This window comes from Ahaetulla prasina, chromosome 2 (assembly GCF_028640845.1).
Source record: "Ahaetulla prasina isolate Xishuangbanna chromosome 2, ASM2864084v1, whole genome shotgun sequence".
Taxonomy (NCBI): domain Eukaryota; kingdom Metazoa; phylum Chordata; class Lepidosauria; order Squamata; family Colubridae; genus Ahaetulla; species Ahaetulla prasina.
In genome coordinates this window covers 13,645,517-13,666,899 of record NC_080540.1, presented here as the reverse complement: position 1 = coordinate 13,666,899, position 21,383 = coordinate 13,645,517, and the positions used below count along the sequence as shown (strand labels likewise).

The 21,383-nt window shown below is 44.2% G+C and overlaps 1 protein-coding gene across 1 annotated transcript in view; it reads left to right on the top strand.

Moving 5' to 3' along the window:
• Nucleotides 1-21,383, top strand: part of SLC44A4 (solute carrier family 44 member 4) — a 78,270-nt gene that overhangs the window by 20,214 nt on the left and 36,673 nt on the right. The window contains exons 2-6 of the mRNA XM_058171647.1: nucleotides 4,184-4,232; nucleotides 7,364-7,437; nucleotides 13,907-13,985; nucleotides 15,029-15,128; nucleotides 18,731-18,856. Of these exons, the coding sequence (XP_058027630.1) occupies nucleotides 4,184-4,232; nucleotides 7,364-7,437; nucleotides 13,907-13,985; nucleotides 15,029-15,128; nucleotides 18,731-18,856 (428 nt within the window). The remainder of the gene's footprint in view (nucleotides 1-4,183; nucleotides 4,233-7,363; nucleotides 7,438-13,906; nucleotides 13,986-15,028; nucleotides 15,129-18,730; nucleotides 18,857-21,383) is intronic.

Genomic DNA, 21,383 nt, shown 5'->3' with positions numbered 1-21,383 from the left:
GGGAGCCCCTCGTGGCTCCCATGTAACACCTCTCCTGCGCAGACTGCACTGGCTACCTGTGGCTTTCCGGGTGCACTTCAAGGTTTTGGTAATGATCTTTAAAGCGCTCCATGGCACAGGGCCGGGTTACTTACGGGACCGTCTGCTGCCACCGAATGCCTCCTACCGACCCGTGCGCTCCCACAGGGAGGGACTCCTCAGGGTGCCGTCAGCTAGGCAGTGCCGACTGGCGACGCCCAGGGGAAGGGCCTTTTCTGTGGGGGCTCCCACCCTCTGGAACGAGCTTCCCCCAGGACTTCGTCAACTTCCTGACCTTCGGACCTTCCGCCGCGAGCTTAAGACACATCTATTTATTTGCGCAGGACTGGACTAGATTCTTAAATTTTAATTGTTTAAATTTTAGATTTGGTTTTAACTTGGGGTTTTATTATTTATGTCTATTTTAAATATTCGGCCTATTTAATAAGTTTTTTAGATTAATGTTTTACTGTGTATATTTATGTTGTTTTTAGATGGCTGTACACCGCCCTGAGTCCCTAGGGAGATAGGGCGGTATAAAAATATGAATAAATAAATAAATAAATAAATAAATAAATAAATAAATCTTGTCAATGTATTTTAGCCATATTTTTCACCTGGAATCTATCCACTCACGGGAGACAAATAAGGCATTGTTTTATCTTTATTTTTTTATCTATATTGATTCTATTGTAATTTATCCAGAGAGCTAGATAACAGAGTAACAAAGTTGGAAGAAGCCTTCCGGGTCTTCTAGTCCAGGGGTCTCCAACCTTGGCAACTTTAAGACTTATGGACTTCAACTCCCAGAGTTCCTCAGCCAGCTTTGCTGGCTGAGGGATTCTAGGAGTTGAAGTCCACAAATCTTAAAGTTGCCAAGGTTGGAGACCCTTGTTCTAGTCCAACCCGCTCCTCAAGCAGGAGACCTGATACTGTTTCAGAGGAATAGATGTCCAACATCTTCTAAAAAAACTCCAGTGATGAGCACCCACAACGTCTGAAGGCAAGTTGTTCTACTGATTAATTGTTCTAACTATCGGGAAATTTCTTCTAAGTTCTAGATCTGTTCTCTTCTTGATTAGCTTCCATCTATCACTTGTTGTCATGCCTTCAGGTGGTTTGGAAAATTAGTTGACCCATTCTTCTTTGTGGCAGCTCCTCAAATATTTCAACACTGCTATCATCTCTCCCCTAACCCCTTTTTTCACTAGACTAGACTAGAATAACAGAGTTGGAAGGGACCTTGGAGGTCTTCTAGTCCAACCCCCTGCTCAGGCAGGAAACCCTATACTATTTCAGACAAATGGTTGTCCAATCTCTTCTTAAAAACTTCCAGTGTTGGAGAATTCACAACTTCTGGAGGCAAGTTGTTCCACTGGTTACTTGTTCTGTCAGGAAATTTCTTCTAGGTTGCTTGTCTCCTTGATTAGTTTCCATCCATTGCTTCTTGTCCTGCCTTCAAGTGCTTTGGAGAATAGCTTGACTCCCTCTTCTTTGTGGCAATCCCTGAGATATTGGAAGACTGCTATCATGTCACTCCTACTTCTTCTTTTCATTACACTAGTCGTACCCAATTCCAGCAACCGTTCCTCATATGTTTTAGCCTCTGGTCCCCTAATCATCTTTGTTTCTCTTCTTTGCACTCTTCCTAGAGTCTCAACATCTTTTTTATATTGTGTTGACCAAAACTGGATGCTATATTCCAAGTGTGATCTTACTAAGGGATTATAAACTCTTCACATGATCTTGATTCCATCTAGTATCTGTTAATGCAGCCTATGACTGCATTGGCTTCTTTGTCAGCGTCTTCTGCATAAAATGTCCAGACAGATTTTATTTTCCTGGGTTCCAAGATCACCGCAGATGGGGATTGCACCCAAGAAATTAAAAGACACTCGCTCCTGGGAAGGAAAGCTATGGCAAATCTAGACAGCGTACTAAAAAGCAGAGACATCACCCTGCCAACAAAAGTGCATATAGTCAAGGCTATGATTTTTTCAGTTGCAATGTATGGCTGTGAAAGTTGGACCATAAGAAAGGCTGAGTGCCAAAGAACTGAGGCAATTGAACTCTGGTGCTGGAGAAGACTCCTGCGAGTCCCTTGGACTGCAAGGCGATCAAACCGGTCAGTCCTAGAGGAGATCAACCCTGACTGCTCTTTAGAAGGCCAGATCCTGAAGATGAAACTCAAATACTTTGGCCACCTAATGAGAAGGAAGGACTCACTGGAGAAGAGCCTAATGCTGGGAAAGATTGAGGGCAAAAGAAGAAAGGGACGGCAGAGAACGAGGTGGCTGGATGGAGTCACTGAAGCAGTAGGCATGAATTTAAATGGACTCCAGAGGATGGTAGAGGACAGGAAGGCCTGGAGGAACGTTGTCCATGGGGTCGTGATGGGGTCGGACACAACTTCGCAACTAACAACAATAAAGGATAATATAATGAGCTTGGTTATTTTTGCTTCCAGTCGGAACTTCAGGTAGATTTGTTTGATGATCCTACATTTATTGTCTCGGCTAGCCACAGTATTCTCAACCAGCTAGCCTACAGCTTTGGAATTCCTAAGCGGCAGACTTAAATAGCTTGAACTCGACCCACCTGAGGGGATGCCTGAAGGGCTTTATGGTTTGGCAGCCAGGAGAGAAGCCGGCTTCTCTCTGCTGTAGCATCTTTAAAGATAGGAGAGCGCTGATTCTCAGTAATTGACACTCCACATTCCTGGAATGAAAGGATCAAACCAAGCCCTCTGTTTCTCTTCTCCCCTTCCTGTCTTCTTTCTTGAGGGCAGAGTGCTGAGGGCAGGTGCTGAATTCTCTTCAGGGCAGTAGGCCCAGGTTGGTTTTTCAAGAAAAACAACTTTTATTGAAGCTTCTGCAGGACATATTCCCAACATCTTTGTAGGTTTTGTAGCAGGTTCTGGGGTTGTTGTTGTTTTTTCTCATTCTCTGTCAATCTGATATGCGTGTTGAAGAAATCCACCCCGGTTTTAAACGTTGGTTTGAATGGGTGTTGCTTCCCTTCACTTTTCATGCTTGCGCGTCAAGCTGCATGGGCCACATGTTCTGTTCTAGGCTTCCCCAACAGCATGAAGCCGAGTCCTCGTCCCGATAAACCCTTTTTATTTAATTTAGAGTGAATTCCTCTCCAGCAAAGTCTCTCCTCTCTCACAGGCCCCAACAGAAAGGGTGCGCAACTTGGGCGTTCTCCTGGATGGACGGCTGTCATTTGAAGATCAGTTGGCGGCCGTCTCCAGGAGAGCCTTTTACCAGGTTCGCCTGGTTTGCCAGTTGCGCCCCTTTCTTGACCGGGATGCCTTATGCACAGTCACTCATGCTCTCGTCACTTCTCGTCTGGATTATTGCAATGGTCTCTACATGGGGCTACCCCTGAAGTGCACTCGGAGGCTTCAGTTAGTTCAGAATGCAGCTGCGCAGGTGATTGAGGGAGCCACACGTTGCTCCCGGGTAACACCGCTCCTGCGCAGTCTGCACTGGCTACCTGTGGTCTTTCGGGTGCGCTTCAAGGTATTGGTTACCACCTTTAAAGCGCTCCATGGCTTAGGGCCCGGGTACTTACGGGACCGCCTGCTGTCAGGGTGCCGTCCGCCAAGCAATGTCGGCTGGCAGCCCCCAGGGGAAGGGCCTTCTCTGTAGGAGCACCTACCCTCTGGAACGAACTTCCCCCTGGTTTGCGTCAACTACCTGACCTTCGGACCTTTCGCCGTGAATTGAAAACATATCTGTTTATCCAAGCGGGACTGGCTTGATTTTTACATTTTCAAATTTCTGAATTTTTAATAATTTTAAATTAGGGTATTTTAGTATAGGTCAATTCGACGGTTTTAATTTTCGGCCATCTTTTGAATATGTATTTTAATTGTTATTTTAATTTTGTGTATTATTGTCTTAATCTGGCTGTACACCGCCCTGAGTCCTTGGGAGAAGGGCGGTATAAAAATCTAAATAATAAAATAAATAATAAATAAATTGTACGGTGAGGACTACCTGTATTTAAATTAAATCCTGCTAATAATGTTTTTATTATTGTCTTAATAATAATAAAGTTTTTATTTATTATTATTATTATCTCTAGAGATCAGATTTTACGGAACCTCTTCTTTTTTTAGAGCAAATGTGTTCTCACTCTTGCGTTTTCTTTTCTCCAGGGCAGAAATCTCAGTACGATCCTTCTTTTCGTGGTCCGATCCAAAAGAGGTAAGAAGGGATGACTGGAGTGCCAAATGGTAGATCGAGACTGCTGGAGTTAAAGACGAGAGAGAAACTTTAGTTGTTCAGAAGGAAAGAAGGGAGTGTTGTGACCCAGGCCTAGGTAGTAGGAAACTCAGTCAGTGAAAAAACAAACTAGCTTTATTCGAACAGCTGAGAATTACTTCATTCTCAACGTAGTTCAAATAAATTAAAGCAAATTCCTCCCAATGCAAATTCTTTAGTCCTATCACAAACCTTGATCCAATTAGGTAAACTGCCAAAGGCCTTTCTTGGCAAACATTCAGAAGACACCGATACAAAAATAAATGCAAGAAGACGAAGCTACCAACGTTGTTTTCCGGCAAAGCCCAAACACCGTTGCTGGTCTGTTTTAAGCCTTATGGGAGGGGCCAATCATCTCTTGGCCCTACTCCCGAGTCGTCCTCTTTGCTTGAGCTGCTCTTGCCTTCTGGCAGCTCTTCTCATGCGTGCATTAGGAACAGGCTCCTCCTGTTCCTCTGCCTTACTACTGTCAGTCTCTGGAGTCTCTGGAGTCCGCACCTCACTCCCCGATGGCCCTGGCCCCACCTCAGCCTCCAACGCAGAACTCTCATCCAGGCCTTCCCCAACCTCATCGCTGTCCGACTCTGTTGACAGCTCCACAGGCCGCTGGCAGACCAGAACAGGGAGATCTGTGAACAAGGACATCCATGGGGAAGTGGAGCACTAGAAAAATTTTAGAGGAGGCGGATAGTTGCATGTGGAAGAGATTTTACATTTTGCTTGGGATGCTGAGTTTTATTTCTGGGCCTCAGGAATTAGATCTGCTGTCTGAATACACATTTTTGGAACCATGAACGTTGGAGATTCTGAAAAAAAAACCACCACCAACATTTTCTTTTCAAGCAAGCTTCTTGGTTTTCGACGCTGTTTGCTTCCACAAAACAGGACTGGGACAACTCACCGCAGTCAACTCGCCATGGCCAATTCAGTGTGGCCAACTTGCCACAGAACAACTCATTGCAAGACAATTCAATTTAATTGTTTAAAATAAGTAAAAATTTATTTCAATTTTCGACATTCACATTTCATTTTGTCCCTCCTTTGGCATTCTTTCTTTAATGATTCTGTCCCACTATTTCTTCGATATCAGTGTAATTCTTGTCCCATGGGGAATTGGACCTGGTGAGTTGTTCTATGGTGAGTTGCCCACAGCGAATTGGACTCAACAAGTTGGCTGTGGCAAGTTTTTAGAATTTAGAATTACAAAGTTGGAAGGGACCTTGGAGGTCTTCTAGTCCAACCCCCTGCCCAGGCAGGAAACCCTACACCACTTCAGACAAATGGTTATCCAATCTCTTCTTAAAAATTTCCAGAGTTGGAGCATTCACAACTTCTGCAGGCAAGTTGTTCCATTTATTGACTGTTCTGTCAGGAAATTTCTCCTTAGTTCTAAGTTGCTTCTCTCCTTGATTAGTTTCCACCCATTGCTTCTTGTCCTGCCCTCAGGTGCTTTGGAGAATAGTTTGACTCCTTCTTCTTTGTTGACTGGTGAGTTGACCACGGTGAGTTGTCGTAGAGCCCCCCCACATCCGCCTACTACAAAATGCATGTTTAGTGTTTATAATCTGAAAGGGAGTGGAGAGCCACTAAATTTGAATATAATTATGATGAGGGTTGGAAGTTACTTGTTTATACATTTATTTACTTTTCCTTTATTACATTCTTCCCTTTCTCTTCTTCCTTTGTCATTTTCTGCAGCTTTTTACTGTCTCTTCTCTTTCTTTAAGTTTAGTTTGAATTAGTTTTCACTATTGTAATTGGAAACTCTAATAAAACTATATGCAAATAATGCAAGTTTAGTGCTTTAACTTCCTGTTGATGATGCATCAGCACTGTCCACTGTTGTTGAATCTACTGCAATCAGCCTTCCCAACTCCGAATGGGTTGGACTTGAGCCCCATAATCCCCTAGCAAGCAAGGCTGGTCCCAGCCCTGTTCTACCAATACTGAACTTATATTCTGAATTCCAGGGCATGGCTTGGCTGACAAGAACACTGCAGTTTGAAGTTCAAGGGGACTGAAGGGTACCATGCTGGAAAGTGCCATTTTTTTTTTAAATGAGGGGGAAGACATAGGCTACTTGGAGAAGAGTCTTATTTTCCTCCCACCCATAATCTATGGAAGAGCCCAGCATCCAATGATAGCAATAGCACCTAGACTTATATACCGCTTCATAGTGCTTTACAGCCCTCTCCTAGCGGTTTACAGTCAGCATATTGCCCCCCACCTCCCCCCAACAATCTAGGTCCTCATTTTACCAACCTCGGAAGGATGGAAGGCCGAGTCAACTTTGAGCCGGTCAGGATCGAACTCCAGGCTGATATCTCAGGGGTTGCCACAAAGAAGAGGGAGTCGAGCTATTCTCCAAAGCATTTGAAGGCAGGACAAGAAGCAATGGATGGAAACTAATCAAGGAGAGAAGCAACTTAGAACTAAGGAGAAATTTCCTGACAGTGAGAACAATTTAACCAGTGGAACAACTTGCCTCCAGAAGTTGTGAATTCTTCAACACTGGAAGTTTGTAAGAAGAGATTGGACAACCATTTGTCTGAAGTGGTGTAGAGTTTCCTACCTGAGCAGGGGGTTGGACTAGAAGACCTCCAAGGTCCCTTCCAACTCTGTTATTCGATTCTATTCTGAATCAAGTTTGCTTGCAATTCTGCAGTCTAACCACTGCGCCATCACGGCTCTACCTAGCAATTATGTTCTGGATCCAACTTTGCACAAAGCCTGTGATGTACGTGGAATAAATGCACTCTGTGCATAGTATTTAAGGACATTTTTTTCTTTTTGAATGTGGATCCCTGCTGCACACATGGCAGCACCAAGCCAGCTTTGGCTGACCTCAGAAAAAAACCTTGGCTTGGTTAGTGCTTGAATAAGAAACTGCAAGAAGTCCCATGTGTGTTAGGTAGCTTGAGAAATCATTTTTAAAAAAAGCTTTATGGATCTATGCACAAAGGCACTAGAGTTTAAGGCTGAGATTTTAATCTTTCCACTTGATGTAAATACCCATGCACATGTGCCTATAAGTTAATATATTGATGACTGATCCCTCACTCTCTCTGTTCCAGGAGCTGTACAGATATTATTTGCTGTGTTATCTTTGGAGCCTTCCTTGCTGGCTACATGATAATAGGGCTTTTGGGTGAGTAAGTTTCTTAACTTAGAGAAGAGGACCGAGGGAGCTGGATCCAAATATGTTATTCCATTAAAGAGGAGCTAGTTTAGTAGATCACATATGGGATACAAATGTGCACACATAGTGTTATCGCCATTGGTGAGCGGCATCATGATTTAGTGGTCCAGACGCTTGCCTCCCTCTTGGAAGGTTGAGAGTTCAATCCTAGGTAGCAACAAGTGTTTCTCTCTTAGGGTGCAAAGAAAAAATATCTGCTGTGAACTCTGTGTGGTGTCAGGAAGGGCATCCAGCCAGTAAATTCTCAGCTCCATCCAGTTGCCCTGACTCTACCCCAAATTAAGGGATTACAAGGTCGTAAAAGGGAATTAGTGTTATCTCCATAGATCAGGGGTGGGGAACTATGGCCCTTTTATGACTTGTGGACTTCAACTCCCAGAATTCCTAAGCCAGCCATTGAAGTCTGCAAGTCATAAAGGGGCCATAGTTCTCCATCTCTGCCACAGATCATCAAAGGTCTTCATTGTTCGACACTAACAGATGTTAAAATCTGGGAACACTGTGGATAGGGAGTGTGGAGATTCAGACTGTAGTTCCTCCCTCAACCACAAAAACTCCTTGGAGGATTTGGGGTTGTTCGTTTCTATCTCTCAACTGGATGACTTTGAGCCAGTCTGTTTTTAGCCTTTTACTAATTGATATTTTGCCATCATTCCTAACAATAATTGTTAAAGTTCTCCATGAGGATCTATCTCAGGGGTGAAATGTAAAATTTGTTACTACCGGTTCTGTGGGCATGGCTTGGTGGGGGGGGGTTTAATGTGACTGGGTGGGCATGGCTAACTTTTTTTAAAAAAACTTTTAAAAGCATTTTTTTCTACAACCTCCTTGGTCGAAGAGGTTGTAAAAAAATGCTTTTAAAAGCCTCTGATGATCCCAGGTGAACCACGCAATCATCAGAGGCTTTTTTTTTTACTTTTAAAAGCATTTTTTGGCCGAAGAATGTGCAATCTGATGATTGCACAACTCAGCTGGGCATGTGGGGCGGGGGGCCAGAGATTTTTGCTACTGGTTCTCCGAACCACCTGCCACCATTGCTACCAGATCGGACAATCCGGTCCAAACCGGGAGCATTTCATCCTGATCTGTCCCTAACCTGGTCTTTCAATACTTTCAGTTACTACTTTAATTGAAACGATCCCTGTTACTGCTGGTGATCTTATATTCTATTTATCATATTAAGTAGTGCTATAATACATTATATTATTTATTATAAATTAATTATAATTACTGTACAATGAATTATGCTGATCATCTCTATTATATTAAATAAAGCAAATCTCATATATTTTATTTATTCTGTAAATAATATATATACATATAAATAATATATGTAATATATCCTCTGTATTCTAGAAAGAGTACAGAGAACAGCAAAAAAGATGATTAGGGGACTGGAGGCTAAAACATATAAAGAACGATTGCTGGAATTGGGTATGTCTAGTTTAATGAAAAGAAGGACCAGGGGTAACATGATAGCAGTGTTCCAATATCTCAGGGGCTTCCACAAAGAAGAGGGAGTCAAACTATTCTCCAAAGTACCTGAAGGTAGGACAAGAAGCAATGGGTGGAAACTAATCAAGGAGAGAAGCAACTTACAGATAGAGCTAAGGACAAATTTCCTGACAGAACAATTAATGAGTGGAATGACTTACCTCCAGAAGTTGGGAGTGCTCCAACACTGGAAGTTTTTAAGAAGAGATTGGACAACCATTTATCTGAAATGATATAAGGCTTCCTGCTTGACCAGGGGATTGGACTAGAAGACCTCCAAGGTCCCTTCCAACTTTGCTACTGTGTTATTCTGTTAGTTATTTACTACCATGTATTTAGAGACTGCTATTTACTGTCGATTTGACTCTGGTCATTTGGGTATCTTGAATGAGACCTGTGGATAGATCTATTTGAGGGTCTATTTGTTTATTTTCTTGGCTGTCTATCACGCACTCAGGCGTCTGCTCCAACACAAAAGTTCAAACCTATCAATATTGTTTCTAATCTACTTCAAAGTCCATCAGCCTTGGACTAAGCAATTGAAGAACTTCCTGGAAGAAAGCAAATGAAAAATTAACTCTGCAGTGTTTGCCAAGAAAAATGCACAGAGGTGTCTGTGAAGTCGCCAAGAGTCCATATTAACTGGAAGGTACAGACATACAAAAGCATTGCTTTAAAATTGCAGAGAGACACATCAGTAAGTGGCACTGTGCTAATGACACTACCTTGAAGCCAAAAATGAAAAGCATTTGCAAATCCTTTCACACAGTGAAAAAAAAATGGCCTAAAATTAGAATAGATAAAAAGATAGAATTTTTTATTGGCCAAGTGTGATTGGACACACAAGGAATTTGTCTTGGTGCATACGCTCTCTGTACATAAAAGAAAAGATACCTTCATCAAGGTACAACATTTAACATTTACAACACAAATGATGGTCATAGGGTATAATTTAACACTTAATGATAAGCAACAAAGTTAACAGTCATACAATCATAAGTGGAAAGAGATGGGTGATGGGAACGATGAGAAGATTAGTATTAGTGTAGATTTAGTGAATAGTTTGACAGTATTGAGGGAATTATTTGTTTAGCAGAGTTCTTGTGTCTAGTTCTGGTGTGCAGTGAACTGTTCGGGAAAAAACTGTTCTTGTGTCTAGTTCTGGTGTGCAGTGCTCTATAGCATCATTTTGAGAGTAGGAGTTGAAACAGTTTATGTCCAGGGTGTGAGGGTCTGTAAATATTTTCAGGGCCTTCTTTTTGATTTGTACATATTCGTAAATATAAAGAAGAACAATCTCATGACTATGGCTAGAACAACTGGTCTTTAAACTTACAAAGATGATACCAAGATAATAGATAGTTTTGACCCTTTTGGGCAATGTTGGTGAACCTTTTCAGCACTGAGTGCCAAAAAAGTCGCATGGAAACATTGCGCGTGCTTGTTGGGGCCATTGCTCCGGAAAAGCTGAACTTCTAGCACACATGCACGCCTGACAATCAGCTGGCCAGCACGTATGAGCACACCATTTTTTGCACCGCCGCGCACGCGAAGGGATCGTGCTTTGGAAAAGCCGAATATCCAGGTTCTGGCGCGCATGTGTACCCGATGATCAGCTGGCCAGCATATTTGTGCACAACGGTTTTTGGCACTGCCGCGAACGCCAAGGACAGCTGACCAGCGCATGCACATATGTGCCAGAAACCCAGAAGACAAACAGGCAAGCCCGTGCATTCCGGGCAACATGGCTTCGCGTGCCACTTTGGGCATACGTGCCATAGGTTTGCCATCACGGCTTTAGGATCATCCATCAACAGGAAAGGAATAAGCAGTCAAAAAATATTCTGCAAACCAAATATCTTGGTAGAGTAGCCATGAAGGCCTTGAAAAAAAAAATCCAACACTATAAGGTTCTCTAGATCTACAAAGATCAGAATCGTTAGTACTCTTTGCCACACTTTACAGAAGGATAGGAAAAGTATTGATACTTTTAAGCTATGCTGTTGGAGAAGAATACTGTGGATAGAATTTTTATAGAATTTTTTATTGGCCAAGTGTGATTGGACACACAAGGAATTTGTCTTGGTGCATATGCTCTCAGTGTACCTAAAAGAAAAGATACCTTCATCAAGGTACAACATTTACAACACAATTGATGATCAATATATCAATATAAATCATAAGGATTGCCAGCAACAAGTTATAGTCATACAGTCATAAGTGGAAAGAGATTGGCGATGGGAACTATGAAACGGATAGCCAGGAAAACATACCAGAATACCAGAACAATAGAGTTGGAGGGGAACTTGAAGGCCTTCTAGCCCAACCCCCTGCTCAAGCAGGGAAACCTATACCATTTCAGACAAATGGTTGTCCAGTCTCTTCTTAAAAACCTCCAGTGTTGGAGCATTCACAACTTAGATAGATAGAAAGATATTGTGCCTCTTCCAGATGTAGCAATAGGAGACAATATAGAAGAGAACAGTAGAAGAGAACATCTTCCAGATGTTGCACATTATAACTCCAACCTTCCTTCTGTACTTGCCGTGCTGTGGTTTGCGGTTCAGTGACATGCTGACCAATTTTCTCACCTCTTAAATAGACACCTGCCTCTCCAGTGTTTAGATAGATAGATAGTGTTGGAAGAAATATCCATCTGGGTTCAGTTCCAAGTGGGGACAAAGACACTAGAAACATGGAGGCTGCTTGGAAAGATGTTTTAATGGTGGTCAGGATCACATGGCTTGAGATCCTGAACAAAAAAGGGAAGAGATCCTGTGCGCTCCCTGGATTTGTGCTTTTTCTGAGCTTTGAACTTTCTGGGGCACAGGAAGAGTATCCTGATTGGTTGTCAGACTCCCAGGGGGTGGGGGTCTTAGCTAGCCTTGCTGGCTGACATAATCTTCCCAGGTGTCATGTGGTGAGTTTCAGTTGCTAGATGGGTCCTATTATGTTGCAGATGATGGCCCATTGACAAAAGTGGTGGGGAGTGAGTTTCTGTCTCTGACCCATTGACAAAGGTGGGGGGGAGTCAGGAAGCTGCTTTGTCTTTAAAACATGTTTCTCCATTTCTCATCCAGGGAAATATATTCTGCCTTTTAAATATTTTCTAAAATATTTCATTCTTCTAGGAGGGGGGTGGGTGGTAACTTCCTAAGATAGATAGATAGATAGATAGATAGATAGATAGATAGATAGATAGATAGATAGATAGATAGATAGATAGATAGATAGATAGATAGATAGATAATAGACAGACAGACAGACAGACAAGTAAGCAGATTGAACTGAGAATGTAGAGAAAATGTAGAGAAGTTGCAAAAGGCAAAGCCAGGAAATATTCAAAGGTCAGCCTATGGCCATCCCAGGCCCCAATGATTGTATCTTTCCCCAAAAGCTGTAGAACTAAAGAGTCCTGTATCCTTTGACACAACTTTCTTTGTGGCTCAAATGAAAGGGGGCTGACTAGCAGAACCTATTGTCACTAAATTACGCATTTCCTGGGCACTGGGAAGAGATCATTGTTTTGGAGAAGCCTGTATTTTAACTTGTCAGCTTTAAGCATTCAGATTCCAGCTTATGGAAGAAAGGAGCCTTGGGTTTCATTAACAAAAAAGGGTAAGGAGGGTCAAATAGCCTCCTTAAACTTTCTGAAAAGAAATTATCTCTTTTGTACAGCCTTTTTTAAAAGCCTCCCTGGGCTGTTAAAGGAATAACTCCTCTTGAGGCTTCAGATAGGACAAATATATCTCCCCCGCCCCACTGGTGGGATTCAAATAATTTAACAACTGGTTCTCTGCCATAATGTCCAGCTGGGTAGGCGTGGCTCGGTGGTCATGTGACCATGTGGGCGTGACCAACTCAACGTCACTCATGTCGACGGGCACTTCACCTTAGCTGTTACAATGTAATAAGGGTTAACCGGAGAGGCAGTTTCTGTAAGCAGGGCAATAAAGACTAGGCTAGAAACAACACCAGAATGTTTCCTTCCTGCCTTCCTTACAGGATTAGCCCTATAAAGTGGAAAAAAACAAAATAAGATTTCTTCAACAACCAGTTCTCCGAACTGCTTAGACAGTTAACAACCGGTTCACCCAAATAGGTGCGAACTGGCTGAATCCCACCACTGTCCCCCCCACAATCCTTCTTGTCTTCACCCCACCCATAACAGCTAAAATAGTAGAACCTCTGTAATTAAGAAATAAGGAGAAAGTAGTTTGGACATTAAAAAAGGAGGGATCTGCAGCAGGGGTGGGCTGCTGCGGGTTTGCAGGGGTTCAGGGGAACCTCTAGCTAAGATTCTGTGCAGTTTGGAGAACCCCCAAATCCCAATCCTGGCTGGCCCTGCCCATCCCCTCGCAGGAGTCCCCACACGGCCCTTTTTGGATGCAGGTAAGTGCAGGGCGCATGCGGAGGTTCAGGGAAGGCAAAAAACAGACCTACTGGAAGGCCTCCAGAGCCTGGGGAGGCAGTTTTTGCCCTCCTGGAGGCTCAAGGGAAGCCTCCGGAGCCCGTGGAGGGCAAAAATGCCCCCCCCCCGTGCCGTGATGCAGGAGGCCGACTAGGCCACGCCCACCATGGCCATGCCTACCCAGCACCTGGACAGAGAACCCCTTGCTAACATTTTTGAAGCCCACCCCTGATCTGCAGTTACTATGTAATATTTTTTTTCCCGTCCTAATCCAGTGTTTCTTAACCGTTGCAACTTTTAAGAAGTGTGGACTTCAATTCCCAGGATTCCCCCGACAGCATGGATTGTTGAAGTCCACACTTCTTAAAATTCTCACTTTTTTAGGGGCTCCAAAGTCCTGGAGGTTTCCAGGCAACTGATGAATATCGATGGTAAATTATGAAAGCTTGATTTTTTTCCCCTCTTGCCTTCCTTCCCATTTTCTTCTTTCTTTCTTTTTTTCCCCCCCCCAAGCCTGGCTCTACGGTGATCCGCGACAAGTTATTTATCCCAGAAATTCAACCGGATCTTATTGTGGAATTGGAGCCAATCGGTACGTTTGAAACAGTGGTGAAGTTCAATTTTTTTTACTACCGGTTCTGTGGGCGTGGCTTGGTGGGCATGGTGTGGCTTGGTGGGCGTGGCTTGGTGGGCATAGCAGGGGAAGGATACTGCAAAATCCCCATTCCCTCCCCACTCCTGAGGGAAGGATATTGCAAAATCTCCATTTCCAGCCTACTCCAGGGGAAGGATATTGCAAAAATTCCCATTCCTTCCCCACTCCAGGGGAAGGACACTGCAAAATTCCCATTCCCTCCCCACTCCTGGGGGAAGGATATTGCAAAATCTCCATTCCCAGCCCTCTCTGGGGCCAGCCAGAGGTGGTATTTGCCGGTTTTCCGAAGTACTCAAAATTTCCACTACCGGTTCTCCAGAACCTGTCAGAACCTGCTGGATTTCATCCCTGGTTTGAAATCCTGGAAAGGAAGGGAGAGACTCATCAAAATTGTTGCTTGGTTAGAGAAGTAGGGGGTGGATTTTAACAAGTGGAGATTTAACTAAGCTCAGACAGCTACAGATTTCCTGGAATAAAAAAAATAAAACCCTGTACAGATAGACCTTGATTTACAACAGTTCAAAGTTTAATGATTGTTCAAAGTTACAGCGGCACTGAAAAGAGTGACTTAGGACCGTTTTTCATGCTTACGACCACTGCAGCATCCCCCTGGTCACGTGATCAAAATTCTGACGCTTGGCAACTGGTTCCTATTTATGATGGCTGCGATATCCCTGGGTCATTGTAATCTCCTCCTGTGACCTTCGGACAAGCAATGGGGAAGCCAGATTTACTTAACAACTGTGGCAAGAAAAGTCCTAAATTGGGGCGAAATTCGCTTAACAAACGTCTCGCTTAGTCACAGAAATTTGGGGCTCAATTGTGGTCATAAATCGAGGACTACCTGTACAAAATAGTTTCCAGCGGTCGGTTAACCAGACGTACTTTGAGAATTGAAGCAGCCCGAGCGTCTTTTTTCTTTCTTAATTACCTGGATTTCTTTCTGTTAATACGTTCTTCAATTGTCTTTTTCTGTTTAGTGGCAAACCTTACCTTCTCTACTTCAACCTCATGAAATGTGTCACGGAAGTGAATCCACTGGCAATAGCGATGAAGGGCTTACAATGCCCTACCCCACAGGTAAGAGCTATCCTGCTTTGTGCGTATGTGTGTGTGTGTATGGTATAGATAGTCCTGAGTTAGTGATTGCAACTTGGTCATTAAGCAAAACTAAGTGAAACCGTGACCATACTTAGATTCTTACTTCAGCTTTGCTTTAGAGACCCAAGAAAGTCATAAATGCAAGTATTGGTGTTATGACCCAGGCCCAAGTAGGTAGTAGTAGACGCAATCAGTTCAAAACCAAACAGACTTTATTAGAACAGCTGAGAATTAATTCATTCTCAGCGTAATCCAAACTAAATCAAAACAGATTCTTCATAACACAATTCTTTAGTCTTATCACTAACCTTGGTCTAATTAGGCAAACTGCCAAAGGCTTTTCTTGGCAAAAGTTCAAAAGCAAGAAATAAATGCAGCAAGACAAGGAGCAAGGCTGTCAATGTTGTTTTCCAGCAAAGAGCCCAAACACCGTTGCTGGTCTTTTAAGCCTTATGGGAGGAGCCAATCATCTGTTGGCCTTACTCCCAAGTCGTCCTCTTTGCTTTAGCTGCTCTTGCCTTCTGGCAGCTCTTCTCATGCGTGCATTAGGAACAGGCTCCTCCTGTTCCTCTGCCTCACTACTGTCAGCCTCTGGAGGCTCCGGAGTCTGCACATCACTCCCCGATGGCCCTGGCTCCACCTCAGCCACCGACACAGAGCCCTCATCCGGGCCTTCCCCAGCATCCAGGACTGGCCCATGTTCTTCCTCAGCCTCATCACTGTCCATTGCCAGCGCCGCAGGCTGCTGGCAGACCACAACAATTGGTTAGTTTTTCATCACCTTTGTAATTGCGAGCAGTCACTAAATAAGACTAAACGAGGACAGCCTGTACATCTGCTTTTGTGCATGTTCTGTAGATCTTTGGGGCATCCCACACTTCTTAGCCACAATTTTAATGTTTAGGGAGTATTTTTAATGAAAAAAAATAGAAAAAAATACTGCTAACACTGTACCAGCCTAGATTTCGCACAATGCCTCTATCTTTATTGTCAGTGCATAACATATGTACAATGAGATTGGTTGAGCTTCCTCAGTGTGCCCCCACCCCCACCCCAACGCTCACAGTGAAGACAGAAAATCCCTGACCCAATAAATCATATTAACAAAACACCCAGTCCTATTGCACCAATGTGAACATGTGACACATTGCGCCGGCCCTGCAGTCCATCATACTATGTAGTTATGATGTTATTTCTCATTCAGGAGTCTGACAGCCCACGGATAAAAACTGTTCTTCAGCCTGTTTGTGCGGCTGGCTATACTTTTATATCTCCTTCCCAATGGTAGGAGGGTAAAGAAGTGGTGACCAGTATGAGAGTCCAGAAGAAAGCCTTACCAAGTTACCACCTCACCTGGCCAGGGGAAAAAAAAAGACATATTGGCCCACTAAGCAGCAAAATTGTGACATTATACTTCAGACTCCGCCTCTTCGGAGCTGATATGCTGTATGGGTTGATATACAGGTAGTATGTCAGGGTTCCAAGTAAGAAGTTCCTCAAAGTTCCATTTTATTAGAGACGTCATATTGGCACATCTAGGAAAACCCAAATCTGAAAGCTTCCAGGTTTTCTCGACCCAAATAAAAATCCAAATCCCTGCCCAGCACCCACATGTCCATCACATGGTCCAATCAAAACACCGTCCCAACTGGAGATGCCTCACAGTCACACACCCCTCCAGGTGCAGGGCAAGATGTCCTTGACTGTCAGAGAAAGGAATGTTGTTATGACTATATACCTCCCCTGCTCCATACAATCCCCCCTCCCAGTTTCCCACAGCACTAAATGTGGCAGGCTTGAAGATCCAATGCAAAAGATGGCTTCCAGGCCTGACATAGTCCTTGACTTACAACAGTTCGTTTAGTGACTGTTCAAAGTTACACTGAACAAAGTGACTTATGACCGTTTTTCACATTTATGACCGTTGCAGCATCCCCATGGTCACGTGATCAAAATTCAGCCGCTTGGCAACTGACTCATATTTATGACTTTTGCAGTGTGCCAGGGAATGTGATCCCCTTTTGCAACCTTCTGACAAGCAAGTCAGATTCACTTAACAAGCGTGTCACTAACGTAACAACTGCAGTGATTCACTTAACAACTGTGGCAAGAAAGGTCGTAAAATGGGCCCAAATTAACTTTATAAATGTTTCACTTAGCAACAGAATCTTTGGGCTCAATTGTGGTTGTAAGTTGAGGACTACCTGTACATTAGACATTAATACAGACAGTCCTCGACTTATGACCATAACTGAGCCCAAAATTTCTGTTGTTAAGTGAGACATTTATTAAGTGAAATTTGCCCCATTTTACAATTTGTCTTGTCATAGTTGCTCAGTGAATCACTGCAGTTGATAAGTTAGTGACACGGTTGTTAAGTGAATCTGGCTTCCTTATTGATTTTTCTTGGTCAAAAGATTTGAAAAGGTGATCACATGACCTTGACACAACAATGGTCACAAGTAGAATTAGCTGCCAAGCATCTGAATTTTGATCAGAGGTAGGTTTCAGCAGGTTCTGACCAGTTCTGGAGAACCGGTAGCGGAAATTTTGAGTAATTCAGAGAACCAGTAGTAAAAATTCTGACTGGCCCCGCCCCCATCTATTTGCTGCCTCCCGAGTCCCAGCTGATCAGGAGGAAATGGGGGATTTTGCAGTATCCTTCCCCTGGATTGGGGAGGGAATGGGGATTTTATAGTATCCTTCCCCTGCCACGCCCACCAAGCCACACCCACAGAACCAGTAGTAAAAAATTTTTTAAACCCACCACTGATTTTGATGACATGATTATGGGGATGCTACAAAGGTTGTTAGAGTGAAAAATGATCATGTTACTTTTTTTCAGTGCTGTTATAACTTTGAACGGTCACTAAATGAACTGTTGTAAGTCAAGGACTACCTATAGCTGATTGGAATTATTCTATCTGCAGTCTTGACTATCGGTTGGAGTCTATATCCGTCCTGTTGGGTGGCTATGCTAAACCAGGCAATTATAGGAGTAGAAATAACAGACTCAATAGTTCCTCTATATAACTCTATCAGCAGCTTCTCAGGCAGTTTGAAGTTCCTGATAATAGAATAGAAGGGAAGGGAAGAAAGAATAGAGAAGAGCTGGAAGGGACCTTGGAGGTCTTCTAGTCCAGCCCGCTGCTCAAGCAGGAGAACCTATACCATTTCAGACAAGTGACTGTCTCGTCTCTTCTTAAAAACCTCCAGTGATGGAGCCCCCACAACTTCTAGTGGCAAGCTGTCCCACTGATTAATTTGTCCTCACTGTTAGGAAGTTTCTCCTTAATTCCAGATTGCTTCTCTCTTTGGTTAGTTTCCAAACCATTGTTTCTTGCCTTGCCTTCTGGTGCTTCGGAGAATAATTTGACCCCCTCTCCTTTGTGGCAGCCCCTCAAATTCTGGAATGCTGCTATCATGTCACCCCTAATTATTCTTTTCTTTAGACTAGCCAGACCCAGAACCTGCGGCCATTCTTCATACGGTTTAGTCTCCAGGCCTTTGATCATCTTAGTTGCTCGAGAAATCATTGCAGATGGTTTTTAGACTGATTCCCTGCGCTCCTTCCTTTTCAGATTTGTGTCGCCAATTGCTCCAGCAAATTCTGGGCGGTGCCTCCAAGTGCCTTCAGTCGGAAACCTTCCGATGAGTGGAATCAGACAATGTGCCAACCCAGCATTGATATCAAAACTACAGAGTTGGTAAGTTGCCCATAGATGACCCCAATGTTTAATTCTTTGCCTTCCCTGTAATCCCGAAAGGTGTTTCATGTTTCCTTGGATAATTCAGTGGGGCCTTGTCTGAAACGTGCTTTTTTTTTCTACAAAAGGCAATTGGACTGGGGTTTTTTTCCCTTGAGGAAGAAGAAGAAAAAGTTTTGCTTCTCATCCAAGAAGCTTCATCACTTCTCATGGTGGAGGGATGGAAGGACAGGGGTGTCAAACTCAATTTCATTGAGGGCTGCATCAGGGTTGGGTTTGAGGGACAGGGGGCATGGCCGGGGGAGTAGTGTGGCCAGAGGGCATGGCTAGCTCGACGTCACTCGTTGAGTCTCCATTTTTGGCTGCAACGGCCTCCTGCAGCCCTCTGCCAGTAAAAATGGAGCGGCTCACAGCATCCCCGAGCTCCATTTTCGCTGGCAGATGGCTGCAGGAGGCCATCGCAGTCTAAAACAGAGCCTGGGCGGGGCCACACATTACTCTTCCAAGCTCCGTTTTCACTGGCAGAGGGCTGCAGGAGGCCATCGTGGCCTAAAACAGAGCCTGGGCGGAGCCACAGGCGGCTCTTCCGAGCTCCGTTTTCACTGGCAGAGGGCTGCAGGAGGCCATCGTGGCCTAAAACAGAGCCTGGGCAGAGCCACAGGCGGCTCTTCTGAGCTCCGTTTTCGCTGGCAGAGGGCTGCAGGAGGCCATCGTGGCCTAAAACAGAGCCTGGGCAGGGCCACACGCAGCTCTTCCGAGCTCTGTTTTCATTGGCAGAGGCACTTTGGGCCAGTCCTTTGCTGTTTCCATGGCAGCCCTGTGGGCCAGATCTAAGCATCCCATGGGCCTATCACCTCTGTGATAGGACAATTGGGGAGGGAGGATATTGAAAGATTACATTTCTTCTTAGTTTGTACTGTCTGTGGGAGCCGTTGAGGCCACTTGGAGATTTATCTGTGCCCTCAAGGTTACCTGAATCAGGGTACAATTGGTTGTTGAATCTTCTTGGCAGTTCTGCAATTGCTGCATTGTAGACTAGATCAGTGGTGGCTAGCCTTTTTGTCGTCATGTGCCAAAAGCAGGGGAAGCATGGGGGGGTCACGTACCTCTGCAATTCAATGTGCCCCGCCCCCCGTGCATGCATGCACAACCCCTCACGCTCCCCCCACTTTTGGCATGCGATGGCACTGTGGGCCCGGTAGGCCCGTTTTTCGTCCTCCGCAGGCTTCAGAGGCTTTCTTGGAGCCTGGGAAGAGCAAAAATGGCCTTCCCCCTGTGACTGAGAATCTCCACAGAAACTGGGGCCTTACATTTGCTGACCACTGCTGTGGCCCAATAGACTGGGACGATGAGGAGGTTGGGAAGGAACTTGGGCCAGTACTGGAGTCTGGGGAAGGCTCAGATGAATGCTCTACATCAGACACAGAGATAGAGCCAGGGCTGTCTGACATTTCCCAGCCACCAGAGAGATAGCTGCCTTTGGAGGCTGAGATAAGTGAGGAGGAAGAACAGCTGGGGCCTGTTCCAGATGCACGTATGCACAGAGCAGTTAGGAGAGGAGAACAACTGAGGACAAGGAGCCGACTTGGGAAGAAAGGCACATGTGGATGCTGAATGGCCCCTCCCTGGCTGGGGTATAAATAGAAGGAAAGGAGAGTGGCGGTTGTAGGAGACAACCGTTCGGATTTCCGAAGATTTGGCTCATCGTGTTTTGTGCCTCAGAGACTGTCTGCCAGCACTTTATTTACAGCTTTGTGGCTGGAAGCTCCCGGCCTGGCAATTATCTCTGAACTGATAAGGTCTGTTACTGCAGTTAACTCCTTGAAGGACTATTGCCTGGATATTTCGGTGTATGAATGCCATTAATTCACAGAAGATAAATAAAGAAGGGTTTTTCGGGACAAGGAGTCTGTTTCTAGTTTCTGCTAAAGCTGGGTCAGAACGGGCATGATTGTAAAGCCATGCCTGAATTTCAAGTAGTCCTCAATTTACGACCGGTTGCTTAGAGACCGTTCAAAAGCTACAGCAGACACCAATAATAAAAGCTACTTACAACCTGACTTTGAAGTTACAGGTAATCCTTGAATGATAACCTTTCGTTTAGTGACAGATAGAAGTTACAATGGCACTGAAAAAAGTGACTTATGACTGTTTTTCAGACTTACAACCATTGCAACTTCTCCATGGTCACATGATCCAAATTTGGATGCTTGGCAACTGGTTCATATTTATGACGGTTGCAATGTCCCAGGGTCATGTGATCTCCTTTTGCGACCTTCCGATAAGCAAAGTCAATGGGGAAGTCAGATTCACAGCCATGTTACTAACAACTGCAGTGATTCACTTAACAACTGTGGCCAGAAAGGTCGTAAAATGGGGCAAAACCCACGTAACAATGGTCTCACTTAGCAACAGAAACTTTGGGCTCAATTGTGGTCGTAAGTCAAAGAGTAGCTATACAATGGCTGCACCACCTCTGCGGTCACGTGATTGGATTTTGGGTGCTTGCTTCACAGTGACAACTGTT